The 19,472-nt window shown below is 30.8% G+C and overlaps 1 protein-coding gene across 1 annotated transcript; it reads right to left on the bottom strand.

Moving 5' to 3' along the window:
• Nucleotides 1-7,671: 7,671 nt before the first annotated feature.
• Nucleotides 7,672-14,713, bottom strand: LOC100782534 (amino acid permease 6). The gene is made up of 7 exons (XM_003550069.5): nucleotides 14,411-14,713; nucleotides 13,738-13,971; nucleotides 12,271-12,364; nucleotides 11,947-12,161; nucleotides 11,421-11,551; nucleotides 8,934-9,161; nucleotides 7,672-8,259 (listed from the first exon to the last, which is right to left on the bottom strand). The coding sequence occupies exons 1-7, from the start codon at nucleotides 14,493-14,495 to the stop codon at nucleotides 7,834-7,836; spliced, it is 1,413 nt and encodes a 470-aa protein (XP_003550117.1). The 5' UTR covers nucleotides 14,496-14,713; the 3' UTR covers nucleotides 7,672-7,833.
• Between the last annotated feature and the right edge of the window lie 4,759 nt (nucleotides 14,714-19,472).

Genomic DNA, 19,472 nt, shown 5'->3' with positions numbered 1-19,472 from the left:
TTATATGTCCCAATATAGAAAGGTATCTTCACTTGTTGGTTAACTATCATTTCCCCTTGTTCATTGAGCCATTGAAGTTTATAAGGTTTTGGGTGACGAATGATAGTGAGGTTCAACTTGGAAACTAATCTTGTGCTACAACAATTGCAACAAGATCCACTATCCACAATGAGAGAACAAGTTTTATCTAAAATTTTGCATCTTGTATGAAAGATGTTCTCTCTTTGGGATTGAGATAGATCACAAGATTGACCTCTAAGAAGCCTTCTAACCATTAAGAGGTTACCTTCTTCATGGGGGTGGACTTCCTCACTAGACTTTTCACCCCTTACATCATCTTCACTTCCATTAGAGGAAGGGGAAGAAGTAGTCTCCTCTTGACTACTATAAATGTCTTGACCCCTCATAATCATGGTTTTCTTTGTGGGCATTGAGAGGCAATGTGACCTCTCCCAAGACATTTGAAGCATTTAATGTTGCTAGTCCTTTCTTGGGAACTTAGGGGTGGATTTCTCTATGGTCTTACCTTTATCTTCCTTGGGTTTTTAAGGTGCAGCCCCCAAAATTCCTTGGGCTTGGTCCTTCCTTGGATAAGAGTGAAAGCCATAAGATTTTGAAGAAGGCTTTCTTTTAAGTTGTTGCTCCACTCTTATACAAAGTTGGACTAGCTCATCTAGGTCCCTATATGGAAGGAGTTCAACCTTATCCCTCACTTCCATATTAAGCCCACTAAGGAACCTAGATATGCTTGTTCTTTCCTCCTCCTAAGTCCAGCTCTTAAAAGGAGTAGTTCTATTTGTTGTCTATATTCTTCAACACTCATACTCCCTTATCTAAGCCTTTGGAGCTTGTCCATAAGCTCTCTTTCATAGTAGGAGGGAATGTGCCTCTTCCTAAGGGCACTCTTAAGATCATTCCAATACTCTACTGGAGGATCCCCATGAATCCTTCGTTCCTTAACAAGGGAAGCCCACCTACCCTTGAAAGCTAAGGGTAGCCAATGGAACTTTTCTCTCTTCTCTAAGATGATGGCAAGCAAAGAGTTGTTCAACCTTCATTTCCCAATCTACGTAGGCTTCAACATTATCTTTTCCATGGAAATATGGGAGGCTAATGTTAACCTCTTAAGGCCTTATATCCTTTTCTCTTCTTTGGGAGTGATGTTTAGTATGTGAACTATGGCGCCTTCTATAATAGTTGCTAAGTTCTTCACTTAAACTCTTGCAAGAGTCATGATTACTATAGGAGACATGTTTTTCTCTTTACATTTCTTTCATTATTTTTCTTCTTTCTTCCTCTCTTATTTTCTCTCTTTCATCTTAACTTATTTCTTCCATTTTTTTTACCTTTTTCTTTTCTCTCTTGTTTTTCTTTCCACAACTTATGGGATCTCAACTCATCTAATATCTTATATGTTGGACCTTGTGGCCTCAATAATCTTAAGAGGGATAGGCTTAGAATGCAGAAGAAGCAACAACAATCAATTTAACAATGTTCTTTAAACATGCAAGACACAATTGATTACAACAAAATAAATAAGATAAGGGAAGAGAGAATGCAAACACAATTTTATACTGGTTCGGCCACTTCCCGTGCCTACGTCCAGTACTCAAGCAACCCACTTGAGATTTCCACTATCTTTGTAAAATCCTTTACAAAGTCTGAACCACACAGGGACAACCCATCCCTTGTGTTCAGATGCTTTACAACAAGAGACTCAGTCTCTTAGCCAATCTCATTGAATAAGAAGAATGGAAGAAAAATTCTCTCTTCAAGAGAAGAATATTACAATGAAGATCCATGGATGAACTCTTAATGGATTTGCAAGTGTTTGCCCAAGAGTTCTTGAGAGAGCATTTGACAATGAAGTTCTCTTGAAATCTCTCTCATTTTCTTTTGAGAGGATAAGACATTCTGGACCAGCAAAACTCTCTCATAAAATTCGTGCCCAAGTCACCTATTTATAGACCTTTGATGGCCATTCACAAATCCAATGAAAAGATGTGACTGTTGGCATATTTTCTGAAAACTCTCCACTGGTAATCGATTACAATGATTATGTAATCGATTACACAATTATAATTTGAAGGGTCATGACTTTTGAATTTGAATTTCAGGAGTTTCTTTGCTGGTAATCGATTATAGACAAATGGTAATCGATTACATGTTGAAAATTCAAATTCAAAACATTTTTCAACAACTATTTCTCAACCCTGTCTTCTGGTAATCGATTACACTTCCTGGTAATCGATTACCAGAGCCTTGCATGTTTCGAAAGCAATTTGTTTTAAGGCAAGGCTTGGTCTTTAGTGAATCTTGAAACAAGGCTTTGATTTGTTGAAACACTCTTGAATTATTCTTGAAGCAAATGCTTATCATTTGAAGCAGCCTTGTTTGATTCTTCTTTGGCATCATCAAAATCATGTATACATGCATTCACATTATACAAGGGGTCCTTAGGAGTAGAACCCTCACCATTAACACTAGATGAAGAGTGAAGACTCATATTGGTTCCTAAGTTATGGTTCTTTCTTGTTGGAGGTTTGAAAACAAAAGGTAAAATAAACTATGGTTGAAACTAGCCAAAATAAACACTAAAAGAGGTGTGAAAGATAAGGTAAAAACTAATTGGTAAAAGGCAAGCTATCTAGGCAGTTTGACAATGAAGGGTAAAGGAAATAAGCTATGAAAGTAAGCAAGAAATTAAAGTGAAAGAAATGTAAACTAGGTGGATCCTAAGAGTGTTTGGTTGACCTCATTTAAGGTTCCCAACAAAACACTCACTATCCTAAGGAAAAATTGCCTAAAATTATTACACACAAATGGAAGTAGGGTGACCTATTGGAGGCTCCCAACTTACTTCCAATGAAAGGCCTTTTGTTACAAAATTTAAAAGCAATGAAGGTAAGTAAATTCTCAATTAAAAAAAATTACAAAAAGGTACTCAATTTCTGTGGTTGTTCTCTCTTTGGTGATTCACTCAATTTTGAGTGCTTCTTAGTCCAATAGCTCTTAAGGTGGTTGGCCCCTTGCTTCTTGACTCAAATTCTTCAAGGGATGGCACCAATCCTCTTTTCCAATTCCCTATATGGCAACTCACAAACAAGTAAACAAAGAGACAAGCAATAACCAAAGACCAAAAAAAATGAAATGAAAGCTAAACCAATAGAGTTTTAACAAGACAAATTTTCAAGGATTATTCAACAATTAAAGCAATGAAAAAAAACACAAAAGCAAGCTAGGACTCAAAGAGAAACCTAGAATGGCTCTAGAGTAAAGTAGAAAAACTAAAAAAAAAAACTCAAGAAATCTCTAGTTTTGGCACTTGTTTTCACAATAATTTCAATTGAAATTTCAGAACTAGGATTGGTATAAAATAGGCACCAATTATAGAACAAATTTTGAGCCAAAACAACAAGCACACTTCCCTTTCACTTTTTTTTTTCCTGGACACTGATTTTTTAGCAAACTTGTGTGATTTTTCTTATTTTTTCCTTTAATCCAAATCGCTTGGTTATTTTTTTATAATTTTTTTCTAGATGTCTAGAAAATTCAGTAAAAGTTTCAGCTCAAAACACGTAGTGACCAATTCCCAGTAATTTATACAAGTTCGTATATTCAAGCTGCCAGCACCAGCGATTTCAACCTAGAAATCAAGAGTAGTGTTTATGTTGCTTAAGGCTTGAATAGTTACAATTTGTGTTTGCTTATACTCGATTATCTTGAATAACACAATTCAAGAGAGCTTAAGACTTATTTTGATTCACAAATCTAGCCACAACTCAACTTCATCATAGGCATCATGTAGGAAACTTAGAAAACAAAAAAAAAGTTCAACAACAAGACTATTTCTAGGAATTGATTTAGAACATGTTATGAACTAAATAACATGCATGAATTAGACTCAAAATTCAAAAGATATTCTAAGAATGACAAGAATATATGAACAAATGTATCTAAAATTCAATCAACAAAATAAAAAATCAACACAAACTTAGAACATAATGTGACAATTACTATGACTAAACATGACTCTAAGACAACATGGATTAAGTGATTTACGCTTAGATTTTTGTATTTTTTTCTAATCAATATTTTGGAAGAAAATTTAGATCTAAGGTTCAGCACAAGAATATTATGAATGAAAAAGGATAGAACCTAAAATCAACACAAAAATATGATTCAAGAGTAGATCTACAAAATTTGAACCATAGAAATGCAAGAACAAGTGTAGATCTAAGATTTAATCGATTTTTTTTAATATACTCAAAACAGCACCAAAGCACAAGACAATGGAGGATATACATGGAGAATAAGATGAAGAACAAGGAATTAAAGAGAATTCATCGAACAAAAAGATAGAGGAAGCAAAAGAACATCACCTAGATGAAGATGCTCTTGATACCACATGATGTAAGCTCCATTGGAGCTTGTAGGCCTAGGATCTTCTTCATCAATGAATTCTTTTACTTCTTGGAAGATGAATGGCAGCGGAATGGAGAAGGAAGAGAGAGAGGAGATGCCACTTCAAGGAGAAGATGAGTCTAGAAGAAGCTCACCACCATAGGAGGCCATGGATAAGAGCTTGGAGGAAGAAAGAGATGAATGAAGAGAGAGGAAGAGAAGAGCACGAAATTTTGTGCTCTAAAAGAGCTCTGAAATTTGAAGTTTAATTTTCAAATGATTTAAGTTCAAAAAAATATACACACAAAATTGGAGGGAAATTTGAATTTCTATTCAAATTTCACTTGAATTTGAATTTGTGAAACCAAAATTTCACTAATTATGATTAGTGAATTTTAGCTATGGTTCAGCCCACTAATCCAAGATCAAGTCCAAGATTCTCCACTAAGTGTGCTTAGGTGTCATGAGGCATGTAAAGCATGAAGGACATGAACAAAGTGTGACTATATGATGTGGCAATGGGGTGTAGCAAGCAAATGCTCATCTCCCCCTCTAAAATTTAATTGGATTGGGCTTCTCCCAATTCAATTAAATTTATTTCTCAACACACACATCAAATATTCACTTAATGCATGTGAAATTACAAAACTACGCCTAATACAAAAATTAGTCTAGGTGCCCTAAAATACAAGGGCTGAAAAATCTTACATTTCTAGGGTACCCTACCTACATTATGGAGCCCTAAATACAAGACCCAAAAATAATGAAATTCTAATCTAATATGTACAAAGATAAGTGGGCACTTAGCCCATGAGCCCAAAATCTACCCTAAGGCTCATAAGAACCTTAGGGCCTTCTCTTGCATCTCTAGCCCAATCTTCTTGGAGTCTTCTATCAAATGCCCTTGGGGGGTAGGATTGCATCAGCAAGTATATGTTTAAACAAGGCTCGAGTGAGTGAGAGAGAGAGAAAGAGAGAGGGGGGGGGGGGGGGGGGGCCCAGGGGCTTGTTGCTCGTGTGAAGGACGTGTAGAGGGTACGATGGTGTAGAAGTAAGCTTCATGATGATGAATCAAGTTGATTCAAGTTGTTTTGATGATAACAAAAGATGATGACAAAAAGCCCAAGAGAGTGATTTCAAGATTGAGTCAAAAATTCAAAGAATCAAGAGAAGTTTGATTTCAAGATTCATGAAAATATGAATCCAAGTTTCAAGAGAAGAAATCAAGAAGACTACACAAGGGAAGTATTGAAATGATTTTTCAAAAAACAAACATAGCACAATTTTGTTTTTCAAAAGAGTTTTCTCAAAATTTTCTAAGTTACCAGAGTTTTTACTCTCTGGTAATCGATTACCAGTTTCCTGTAATCGATTACGAGTGTCAAAGTTTGATTTCAAAAGCTTTTAACTGAATTTGCAACGTTCCAATTGATTTCAAAATGGTGTAATCGATTACAAGATATTGGTGATCGATTACCAGTGCATCTGAACGTTGGAATTCAAATTCAATTGTGAAGAGTCACATCCTTTCATAAAAAGCCTTGTGTAATCGATTACAAGGATTTGGTAATCGATTACCAGTGACAAGTTTTGAACAAAAATCAAAAGATGTAACTCTTCCAATGATTTTCAGGTTTTTCTAAAGGTTATAACTCTTCCAATGATTTTCTTGACCAGACTTGAAGAGTCTATAAAAGCAATACCTTGATTTGCATTTGAAGAGAACTTACAATACTTACAACCTTTACAAACAACTTTTCCACATATTCTTTTACAACCTTTGAATCTCTTCTTCTTCTTCTTCTTCTTCTTCTTCTTCTTCTTCTTTTTCTTCTTCCTTTGCAAAAAGCTTTCTAAAGTTTTCTGGTTTTCCAAACCTTGAAAACAAAAGTGTGATATTCATCTTTTTCATTTCCTTCTCCCTTTGCCAAAAAGAATTCGCCAAGGACTAACCGCCTGAATTCTCTTGTGTCTCCCTTCTCCCTTGTCAAAGAATTCAAAACGACACATTCTGAGAATTCTTTTAATTCTTCTCTTTCCCTAAAACAAAAGATTTCAAAGGACTAACCGCCTGAGAACTTTGTCTTAACACATTGGAGGGTACATCCTTTGTGGTACAAGTAGAGGATACATCTACTTGGGTTGTTGTGACTGAGAACAAGAGATGGTACATCTCTTGTGGATTAGTTCTAGTGGAGGGTACATCCACTAGGTTGTTCAAAGAGAACAAGGGAGGATACATCCCTTGTGGATCTTTGCTTGTAAAGGATTTTACAAGGTTGAAAAGAAATCTCAAGGACCGCAGGTCGCTTGGGGATTGGATGTAGACACATGTTGTTGCCAAACCAGTATAAAACTCTTGTGTTTGTTTTCTTCTTCCCTATACTCTTTAATTTCCGTTGTGCACTTTAATTTGCGCTTTTACTTTTGATTAAGTTTTTGTTTCTTTTCTTTACTTTCTTAACATTTTAGTAAAAGCCTAAGAAGGGTAGATTTTTAATAAGTAAAGGTTCGTTAATAATTAATTCAACCCCCCTTCTTAATTATTCCGAGACCACTTGATCCAACAGATGGAACCTAGTATTTATAGGAGTATAGCGTAGTTACGAGTCCTTGTTTGTAGGGGTTGTTATAACCTTTGCAGATAATTCCCGACTTATAGATAATAGTCAAGAGTTTATAAATAATGTTAGAAATAAGTTGTAGCTTATAAATAAAAGTTAGAAGATAATCGTACCTTGTAGGTAATGTGTGACATTGTAGATAATTAACTACCTGTCAATAGATAAATATATTCAAATATTAATAGGTTAGAGATAACCTGTTAGTTGGAGAGCTCGATTGCTAAGGCTGACGTAGAGGGTTGAACGTGTGTCCAAGTGTCATATAATATGTCACGTGTATTTTGTGAATCCGGGACTATATATATATATATATATATATATATATATATATATATATATATATATATATATATAATATGATCTTTGCAATGAAAAAAAGAAAATAAAAAAATAAGTCACTTCAAAATAAGGATAATATAGAAAATGAAAAGTTATAATTTATTCCATTTGATTCTCTTTTCAAATGATGGAATGGAATATTTGTTCCATCTTTTTTATAAATTATCCAAACAATTGAATGAATTTTTAATACATTTCATTCCAATCTATTATATTTTAATTCATTTTATTCCATCCTCTTCCATCAATCTAAACATAACCTAACAAAAAAGAAAAAAAAACAGCTACCAAGAAGAAAACCATGTAACATAGCAAACTAAACATTTTATTATATTACTTTAGTATAACAAGTTGTCTCGATTTCGAGAATTGAAAATATAACAACTATTTCAAAACATAGTAATACAAATTTTGTCGCCCTCAATAGAAACTCTTGGCTCAAGTTGGAATACTAAGTATGAAAGTTCTATTGTTCTGCTTGGAAGGGCTTGTATTTCTTGATACTAACCGAAAGGCCTTGGATGGAACCCACAAGTGAGATAATAGAAATGATCAAGCAAACCCAACTCAATATCTTGAGCCAAGTCCAGGTGAAGGAAAATCTTTGCATATTTGACTTCTTAATGTACATCTCTATAGGGAAGTAAACCGTCAATGGCCAGAAAGAGAGTGCACCAATAAGGGCCAAAAAGTCATTGAAGAATGGGAGTAACATAGCTACAACGGCAGTGATAATCACATATGCAGTCCTCCACACTACCCTAAAGAAGTTCACATTGTAGCTTCCACATAGAGGAATGTTCAAAGTATGCTCGCCATTTATAAATTGGCTTTCTGTCCAATTTTCTTTGCTCCACTTTTCCACAAACCCAAATATAGGTTGGACAAAGACCTATACCATAGAGTGCATGGTGTCATGAACAAATATTACCAATACCATAGAATGCAATAGAAATTGCTTTAATTAAAGTTAGGTTTAAATAAATTTTTGGGGTTTTCAAAATACTAGCCTCGGTTTCCATGTAACACAATATTTTTTAAGGAAAAAACATAATTGAATAAATAAAAAATTAAAAAATTATCTGACTAACACATGACGATGACCGAACAGATTTTATATAAATATTGATAAGGGGTGTTTAGTGGTGTTTTTATTTTCTGTTTTTACTTTTTGATTTCAAAATTATTACATTATTTTCAATTTATTTCTTGTTTTCAAATATTTGTATAAGAAAGTCTGAAAACAATTTTTTCCCCCTCTATTTCTTGTACATTTTTTTTGAAAATGGAAAACAGATTAAAAATAAGTTGACAATTTTGTAATTTAAAAACAAAGACAAAAAATGAAAAATAAATAAATCAAAACACAAGTAAACTCCTAATGTTTTTTTTATTATTGTAGTTTCTATTTAAATTTTATTTATTTCTCTAGTCTTAAAAAAATTCATGTGCTTTAATTTCTTTATTGTTTTTGTCAAATGTAAGGAATAAAACGGAATAAAATTAATTTCAAAAGTAATATTTTCAAAGAATAACAAGATATTTATGGCTTTAATAGTTATTTACCTGGTATGCCCCAACTAAGTGCACTGCTATGCAGACATTGGCAAAGTCTATTAGCCAAAAGGGCTCATAGAAGCCGAATCCTGTGAGGAAATTAGATGGTGCATCATTTCCAAATGCAGCATAGCCTAAGCACCCACATAGTACATAAAACAATGTTGTAGTCATAATGCCAATCAAACTTGCTCTCTTCATGACTTTGTTCTCAGGTGGGCTTGATTTCAGTGTGTCCTGCAACAGTATGGATCACATTTCTAATTTAGTGGGCTTGTAAACTGTAAACAATCATATTTTTTATGGACAAATGCTAAATTATTAATTATTAGTTGTAATAAATATTCACATGTGTCATATATATAATAATGAAAATTGTAAAGATTTTTATTTGAAGCACTGTGATAGGTAAGTAAGGCAATTGCTTCTTGCATTCTCTGAATTACTTCCTACATTTTCATACTGCTTATGAAATGGTCATTTAGAAACAACATAGGAAGTGTAGAAAAAAAATATCTAGTAAGTTTTAAATTTAAACATTATTACTAATAATCATAATAATGGCATCGAAGGAATTTTGCTGCCTAGAGTTTCATCCAGCTTTATCCCAGGTTCATAGTGGCTTTAGAAAAGTAATTTTGATCCCTAAAGAAAAAATTGTCAAATCATAACTTTTTTTTACCATAAATTTTGATTTTTGTGTTGAATTTGTGCAATAAGCCTTAATGAGTAGTATTGTTTTACTTTTCTTTTGGTCGGTATGAATGCTACTTATCGATCCTAAAATAAATGTCATCTTATTGTTTTATAATAAGAACTAATAGATAAAAAATATTAATTATACAAAACTAATTTTATTGTTAATATTATATTAAAAAACTAGAATGATACTTATTAGGAATATTAGTAAAACAAAAATATTACATTAAAAAATTAACCTTAACATTTATTTTGGGATTTTTTTTAAAATGTCACTTATTTTAAGATAGAGAAGTACTTTTATGTTGATTAAGTTTGGTTTGTGTGTAGTTGGTTTTTGTGTATTTAGCGTGGATAGTGAGTCGTGAACCATTTGATTTCCATGCAATGGTAGAGTGAGTCGATCACATGGAATCTGAAGTCAGCAATGTGTACAAGGAAATCAATTTATTCTGAGCCGTTAGATAGTGATCCAAAGATAATGAATAATCACATGCATGAGAACATAGGCAACAGTTAGCAGAACATGGTTTGGTTTCTATCTCTTCAAAGAGTTTTCAATTTTCATATCAATGACTATAAGTTCGTGACTAAGATGAAAGGGAAGGGAACCGACCCTTGCCATTCAAGTGGTGCCCTTGGAGATAACTATATGCGGATTTAACGGTTCATGTATATTTGCAGGAGTCTTAATTATTTGCTAGTCAGATACAGACAAATAATTTTACCAATTAATCACGACTCTTTATTTTACATTTATTTTTTTCTTTAAATTTATATTAAAATGTACGTTACAGTCATTTTAACTATAAACCAAACATGTACATATTGAAATATAAAAATCTATTTTCATCTCACACACTGATTTGCCAAAATATCCCCACACCTGCTATGTTATTCTTAAATTAAAATATTTGGTGGTCATAAAAATGACATTTTAATTACATTTTCTTAAACTAATCCCAAACAGTGACCACACTCCGTCATGGTTATGCATGCAATTCTAGATGACACTATATTTATATAATAAATAATGCATCGCACATAAGTCAACGACATAAGGAGAAAAAAAAAACATGAAAGTGGTCAAAAATAGCAGTTAGTAAATTGGTATTACATATGACTATAGATCATTGACTAGTTGACTACATATTCTATGCACTACCAAATTCAAGTCAGGCACATATTTCAACTTTAATCATGCATCGACCCGTTTCACCGCATTTTTTGTTATCCCTTTCAATATCAATGAATTTTAATCCTCCTTTCATTTTTATATATAAGATTCGTACCTAATTCATAAAAATTTTTTAAAAAAATAATTTAATTGATAATAATAAATTTATTTTATATAAAAATTTTAATTTTTTAAAAATTATTTTTATAATTAATATTTTTCTCTTTTAATTATTTATCAATACTATCTTCTTTAAATTAGAAATATTTGTAATCTAAAAGTAATTAATAAAAAATATTATAGATTAAATCTGATAAAAATAACAATCGTTATGAATAAAGTATTATTATTTATCATTGAAATATACTGGCTTCTTCCAAATTCCAACTACCCACACCAAGCCAACGATGGAGACAGAACCACAGGCACATAGATTCAATAAATATGAATAAATTACGCGAATTTAATTATATTCAGACATACTTATGTGCAAGTTAATGAATAAAAATATGGTTTTACTATAACTATTTTTAAAAATGATTTACATCGTAGTTGTACGCAATCCATACGGAACATTTAACCAAAGAATAAATAGACAAATAGTAAATTCTAGTACTTGCCTGGATCTCAATTAGGACATTAGAAAAAGCATAAGCAAAGGCAATGTCACCGATAGCTTGAAACATTTTCCAAACCTTTTCCGTTCCCGAAACTTCCACCCCTGTTAAGGTTGTTCGCACGTGTCCCCCACCTAAAGATGATGTTTTTATCACATTAGTATTACATAATAAAAAAAAAAATACCCTAAAAGGTATTTGTTACATTTAAAAAAAAAAATGAATCTGAAGTTCAATAATTTAGTGATTGTTTTTCATTTTTTATTTTTATAAAATATAGAAGCTAATTTGTATATTTAAAAAGTACAACTGATTTTATAAGAAACTATTTAAAATATATTATAATTTTAATCAAAATTTTTTAACTTCTAAATAATTTAAAATACTACAATGAATACCTAAAAAAATTATAAAAGTGATTATTTTCTTTAAAAATGTGAAAAAAAAGCTATAACAACAAATGGGACCCTTAAGGTGTATTAAACTAGCTAGTGTAAATTAAATATTTGAGTAATAATCACATGCTTACCTATGATTTTGGCTATGGAAAGGCCAAGCCCAATGGAAGAATAAGCAAAAGACATAACAGCTGCTACGATAGAGAGCCAAGAGAGCTTATGGAAGTTTGGTATTTGGCTTAGAAGAATTTGGATGCAGGCAAAAGCAATCATAAAAGCGTTGTCCTTAACTTTGCACTCGTCTTGATGGCCATGTTTGTGTAAACAGTTCGACTTCTTCACCGCCCTAATCAATTTTCAAAATATATATGAAAAAAATTATAATTAAGGGAACATATTACTTCAATTAATGTACACACAAACACACTAAGTCAAAAGTTGATGTGGAAACTTACCCCATACTAAGTGATGCAGTTATAGTGTAGCCGATTGTTACACCAACAAGATTTATATACTGAGCCAATCCACACAGCTGAAATTTTCTTCCTCCTATAGACAGAAGAAGGGTAACAAATTAAAATATATAAAGGTGCATCAAACAATTATTAATGAGAAAAATTCATGTATACGTACTTTACTTCTTAACAAAGAATTATACTCACTTTCTTCTTTTTTTTATATTGACAAATAATTAAAATCGACAAAAATCTTAATAATAAGAATAGTTTTGAAAAAATTACTATTAATTATATTAATAACTTTTTTAAATCTTAATAAAATAGATAATTAAATCTTATAAATGCAAACAGAAAAAATAATAAATGCACCTTTCAATACAAAACCTTGTCACGGGAAAAATAGTATCCCTAGTCATGTGACATATCTCTGTTAAGAAACAATGAATTTTTGTTTGCATTGACAATAAACAAAAGCAGAGTACTTGAAAAGCCCGAACTCCCTATCCCAAAGTGTCAAGTCTCAGCCACTTAATTACCGACATAAATTATTGTACTGTATTTTTTAAAAAGTACAAATTATTGTCTCTTTGAACAATACATACAAAGAATCAAATTTTCACATTCAGACATCTAGTTAAAACTATTTCTATACGTGTCTGCCACTAAAATATATTCCAGTGTAAGAGGCGTGTAACTCTCGTAAAACTCACATTATTTTTCTCCTCCTCTCTTCAAAGTTCAAATAAACACAACATTTTTAGCTTTTTTTTTAAAAAATATAATCAATAATTTGAACTCATTTAGTCCAGGTAGAAATAAATTAACAAGAAACAACAGAATTAAAATAAATGTATCATATTTAGGCAAGTACTACAAAAAGTAATGATAAAACAGGATAAGCGCGCAAAAGGCCAATGGAAAATTAAGCAAATTGATCAAAATGGATTGAAAATCATATAATTAAAAATAAGATTTACATAATCTATGATTTTCAATAAATTTTAATGAATAATAGTAGACAATATGTTCTCAATAAATTTTAATCTATAATGATAAATAATATATTTAAAAGAGTATTGTATATCAGAAAGAAAATATATTGCTAGCATTTTTTGTATGAATTAAATATGTTTAAAGTACTTAATGATCGAATTTTATTTTATGTCTTTAATAAAAAAATTATTATTTTAATTCTATAATTTATTATAATTTTTATTTTAAATCTTTTATAGTTAATTAATTAAGTAATAACATGATATCATCCTAACAATGAATAATGTTTGAAAAATTAATTTGTTAGATAATACATTATTACTTAAATTATGACAGACAGGATCAAAATAAATTTTTTAATATATCAAAACTCAAAATAACAGAAAAATTGGTTAGAAATTTAAAATAAAATTCAATCATTTATCATGAATTTTAAACATATTAAAGCCTTTTGGTATTATTCTTGCTTACCTAGGTTGGCTTTGACAACCTCAGAATATGTGTAGTTTCGCTTGCCATGTACAGGGTCAGGTGAACGGTAACAGTCAGCGAGAAGAGTGGAGGTGAAGTATGTTATCAAAGAGAAGACAAAGAGCACTGCAGGACCAGCTACCCAACCCATCTGTGCAATTGCCCATGCAAGAGATAGCACTCCAGAACCAATCACAGCCGTTATGATATGAGCACTTGCAGTAATCCAAGTCCCTTCAAATTAATCAATACAAAAATCATATTATATAGCATATTTATTTTATTAATAAAAATTAAACATATTATCAAAAAAATTATAATACTTATACACTCAGTTCAATCAACTGGACTAGATCCCAAATATATATATATATATATATATATCATCACAAACCCTAGTCTAAAATTACAAAAGACCTTTCTGGATATATTTATCTGTAAACACATAGAAGTATAAGAACACGCATTCATGTTAACTAAGATGATTTTTCTTAGAAATAAACTAATTTTAGCTTTTAAATTATTTTATTTCTTTCTTAAAAGTATTTATCGAGAAGTATATCTTAACAAATCCAGAGTAAGTAACTATTTAAAGAAAAACTAATAGACAATGGAAGAAGTTTGGGTAACGATGATATTTTACAGTATCAATTTATATGTGAAATGCTAATACCAGTTCTTTTAGCTCGTCCATCATCATCGAAGTTTTTGCTACCATCAGCAAAAGTTTCTGGGGTTTCTATGTGCATGCTTCCCATCTCTGAAACCAACCAATGGCCTCTCTCTGCTTCTATGTGTGAGTGCAAATGTGTTCAGTGGGTGGCCAACACGCCAAAAGAACGGGAAATAATATTTATTGGTGATTTGGCCTATAGTTGGTGTTAGCTTTTGGCTAGTCTATTGAAGTTTGTGGTGAGAGCATTAACGGAGAGATATTTGGATTAGAGAAAGGACCAAGAGGCATGGTATTGTCCCTACGGAGAGATCACAATGGATTAAATAGAGAGGAGGACGAGAAAAGTCAAGGGCTTTTGTACTTATTATGTGGCACATGTAATTCCAATGATGGCTGAGAATTTAATTCACTAATTAAAAAATAGTTTATTTTATCATAAGTTGATAGTACAAGTAATGGATATCTAAGTCTCTTAATTAAAATTTGTGGATCCTTCTATTCGTTTAGACATAGAATCACAATTAAAGGTACATTTTAGTCTCTTGCATCAAAATGATATAATTTTATCATAATAATAAGTATATTTTTAAAAAAATACGAAATTGGATCATGCTTTGAAATACGATTTCATGAAGAAATCATACATCAAATTACGATTTTGTTTTTTAGAAAATTATCACACTAAAATCGTGTGTATATATATATATATATATATATATATATATATATATATATATATATATATATATATATATATATTAATTTTATTATTATTAAAAGTTGAAATGGCATGTTCGAATAAATCTTAAAAATCATATTTTAACATACAATTTTAGTTTTTAAAGAAAAAAATATTTTAAACAAATGAAAAGTGAAATCATGTTTTGATATATGATTTTTTGATTGTGAAATCCTATATTAAAGTTTGATTTACCTATTTTTGTATTTTTTTTAAAAATACCTATTATGATAAAAAATTTAAAATTTTACCCATTTCCGTAATTAATCCTACATATTATTTTTAAATGGATCGATGCGGTGAAAATGAGATTAGTTGAGTGTAAAAATAGAAACTTCAGATATTTTCTTATTAATAGAAAAAGAAAAAGAACAAGTAGCTCACTTTACAAAAAAGGTAAAGTTGTGTAGACAAGTGAAAGGGAAAATTCAAAGACTTTGAGCTGAGGAGAGAGTTAGATGATAGGTGGGTTGAAATGAGGGGAATTTTTTTTCTAGCATGTGGACCATCAAAGGTGGCAACTTCTGCTCTGGCTGGGGAACCCAAGTGTCCACTACACTTTGTGGTTTTTTGTTTTTGTCCATCCATTTGGAGATTATATTTTGTGATAGCCAGAGAGTATGGGTCTTCCAAAGTGCGAGAATTCTGGCTGATTAAGACACCATGCTTGCCTTCTCTCCCACTTGATTCTCTTCATTTTATGATCTCATTTTGTTAAATTTTAATGTTCTGACAAAAATTTAAATTGCGCTCACAATTTTACGGTGATCCATGACATTGTATGGCTTTATGGATATCTTTTCCTCTATAAGAAAGCATGGGTGAATCTTATATTATAAAAGATTAATCTCATTCGTGTGTGATTATTGTTGATTCAAGAAAATTTTATATAATAGAATTAATCTCATTGAATAAAAAAGTTACTGATACACTTGTACATGTAATAATAATAATAATAATAATAATAATAATAATAATAATAATAATAATAATAATAATAATAATAATAATAATAATAATAATTGGGAAGCAGAATAGAACACTAAACACCAAATAACGTGGCTCTTACCTGATAGTAGGCAAGTGCCATTCACTCAGTGCTACCTCTCATAAGACCAAACCACCAAATGATCACTTAAAAAACAATAGAAAATTTGTCAACCGAACCTGACTCTCTCATAAATCCTGAGAGAGAGAAAATTTTCACAAACACTTATCCAAAAAAAGAGAGTAAGATACATTCAATTTTCTATAAACTAAAACAACTTATAATTTTATTTTATTTTATAGTCTGAGTGTAAAACTAAGATCAGATCTTTTAAGCAAATTTTTTTATTCGAGCATTTAGATTAAAATCGTGATTTTAGAAAAAAAATACTCTATTAAAAGTGATCAGTTAATTTTTTTAGAGACTAATTATTAATAAAATTGATATTTCTTTTGTTCTCTTTGATAAGCAAAAAAATTCAAACAGAAAACTTTCATACTAATATAATAATCAACAAAAAATAATATTCCACACTTATTAAAAAATTAATTTATTTCATTAAATTACGTCATTTTTAATTAAAAAATAATAATTTTTTAAAATTATCTTTTATTAGAATTTGATATTAAATCCAATTTCCTATTAAATAAAATGTATTTTAAACATGTCTCATTATATAAAATAAAAGTAATTAAATTTTTATTTATATATAAAAATAAAATTCTTATAAAAAATAACGGGGCAGATACTTATGATTGTTGAAACAAAGACAATCTAATCCAAAATTCTTAATGTTGTGATTGAACTTACGATTTCATACTAGTATTTTTTAAAAAAAACCTTTATTGTGACACAGCAAAGTCATGTCAAGCAAATTTTGTTTCGAAGTTGTCAAAGTTGACCAACTTTCTCAATTATAATTTGTATAATTGAGGTGCTATATGATGAAGATATAATCAGGTATACGTCTCTGCTATGGTACCATGTTCGATAGCTAAGAACCTAAGCATCTTAATTTTTTTGGTACAGCATCTTAATGATACAATGTCGTCTGTTTTAAAATATGGTACTTTATCTAGAAAACTTTGTTTCTTTGTTACCTGTCATTTAAAAAACAAAATCAATAATAATGTTTTTAATTTTATTTTATCCTTTGATATTTTTATTAAGTGACAAACTAAAAAGATAATTATGTAACAAAAAAACTAAAAAGATAATTTAATCAAATATAATTATAGGTTTGAAAATTCACAATATTTAATAATATCTTGATCAGCAAAAAAAAATCTTGATTTTAAATGTAATGATTAATATTTTGAAATAAAAATCTGGGAAGTAATAAATTATAAACACAAAAATTATTTTTTTTTATTTTTCAAAAAAAAATCTGGGAAGTAATAAATTATTAATATCTTGAAATAAAAATCTGGGAAGTAATAAATTATAAATAAACAAAATACTAATAATCTTTTCAATATATAAATCTTAAATTGAACCTATAGTACGTACTTCATTCAGAGATAGTTTTTCTTTTCGAATCAATACATATTAGTATTTTTTTCTAGAAAAAAATATTTTTGATTAACTTTAGCAAAAAGCTTATTTTTAATTAACATAGAAGATGTAAGCATTTTTTTTCTGAATTTTTTTTTTGTAAGAATGATATTTAGTGAAGTCATCTCCGAAAATTTCATAAACTACTTCGTTTGATTTTGTTTTTACTATTTTCTTTTGGTACATAAATTTTATTCTATTCAGAAAATATATTTTATACCATTTTGTTTAAACTATATTGGTATCCTTTAACATAGACATATATTATAAATATTTTTATATATAAACAAAAATTCACTCATAAATTATCTCTTAACTTAGAATTGATAAAAATTTCATTAGGATAAATAGTCATTTTTGTACTTGAATGTGTAATTAGCTGATAAATGCGTCTCAAAAAGATAAAAATACAAAATTTAGTCCTCGAAAGTGTAAAAAAGTGCGACAAATATATCTAGCCGTTAACTTCTATCTCTCACCATTAATAAAATAGTTTACGTGACACATAGGGCCAAATTTGTCACTGAAATGATTATCAACGTGTATCGCAACCTACCCTTCGGCGAGAGGGCGAAGCGAGATGGAATTGTGCATCTTCCAAAAAGGGAAAATGCGCAGGAGTCGCGACCAACGTTTATTGGAGAAAAAAGTTAGAAAAATCAAAAAGAGGTTTGCGAATTTTGAAAATAAGGGTTCGAGAGTTATTTACGCGAGGGGAAAGTATTAGCACCCCACACGTCTGTCAAAAGGGACGGTAGCCTTTAATTGAGTGTGTATAACATGACTTCAAAATTATTTATTTTCCCTTTTTGTGTTTTTACTTCTTTTTGGGGTTGACAAGGGTGTTGCCCTTGCTCCTACGTATCCTCAGGTGCGATGAGGAATTCAGACCTACATAGTTTTTTAAGTCGAGAAAGTTGTGTGTAGAGTTGATTTTAGGCTATTGAAAGATTCATTTTAAATAACAAGCAAAAAGAGGTCGTTAAGGCATTGGACCTTGAACGATCTCGAGTGACTTTAATGGAGAAAAATTCAGTTATATGTTGATTTTATCTTGGTTTTGTTCATTAACTTCCAATCTCTTTGAAAAGATGATTTACGACACATGATCAGTTGAAATTTACTTTACAAGAAGAAAAGAGATTATTGATGATAGAAGAAGGAGATGAAGATTCACAAAACAACGGAGGACCCCTAAGGGTGCATAGATCGTATCCAAATCCTTAAAACAAATACTAACCGGATGACAAACGAAGAACACCGAACGAAGAACGATGTAGAAGTTGATTACGGTCGCAATTTGGCAGCACCTCAACCTTGTTTTTCTCTTTTTTCTTTTTCTTCTCTCTGATTTCTCTCTAATTTCTCTTAACATTAAAGGTCCAACCCCTTCCTCAGCCTCCCTCACACCTATTTATAGGAAATGAGGGCACTTGGTGGACTTGCAGCTCACCCAAGCGAGTTGTTGCTTCACCCTGAAGTAACTTGGCTCGCCCAGGTGAGCTGGTTACTTCAGCCCTAAGCCATTTAGGGGCTCAGGCGAGCCTGAGGCTAGCCTAGGCAAGTCAGGGCCCAGAAAAATGCCTGAAATAACCTTTTTGCCCTTCCCCTTTGGTATTTTTTGCATCCTTGACCAAAACATCGAATGATCTTTGGTCTTGCGCGGTAACTGGTGTCGAACAGCTTAATTCGGCTAGCGAGAATCGAAATATCCATGAATGATAGTCTTCGGACGAAATTAGGGTCTGACAGTTGGCCCTCTTTACTTATCTTTTATT

Source organism: Glycine max, chromosome 17 (assembly GCF_000004515.6).
Source record: "Glycine max cultivar Williams 82 chromosome 17, Glycine_max_v4.0, whole genome shotgun sequence".
Classification (NCBI taxonomy): Eukaryota; Viridiplantae; Streptophyta; class Magnoliopsida; order Fabales; family Fabaceae; genus Glycine; species Glycine max.
Note: the sequence above shows the minus strand (reverse complement) of the source record. Positions and strands in the feature narration are given on the sequence as shown.

Excerpts from the sequence above, each read along its gene's own strand:
- LOC100782534 (XM_003550069.5), bottom strand. The coding sequence starts at position 14,495 with ATGGGAAGCATGCACATAGAAACCCCAGAAACTTTTGCTGATGGTAGC. Across the intron at positions 13,972-14,410 it reads TGGACGAGCTAAAAGAACTG|GGACTTGGATTACTGCAAGT; the intron begins GTATTAGCATTT and ends ATTAATTTGAAG. Across the intron at positions 11,552-11,946 it reads TTCCATAGCCAAAATCATAG|GTGGGGGACACGTGCGAACA; the intron begins GTAAGCATGTGA and ends CATCATCTTTAG.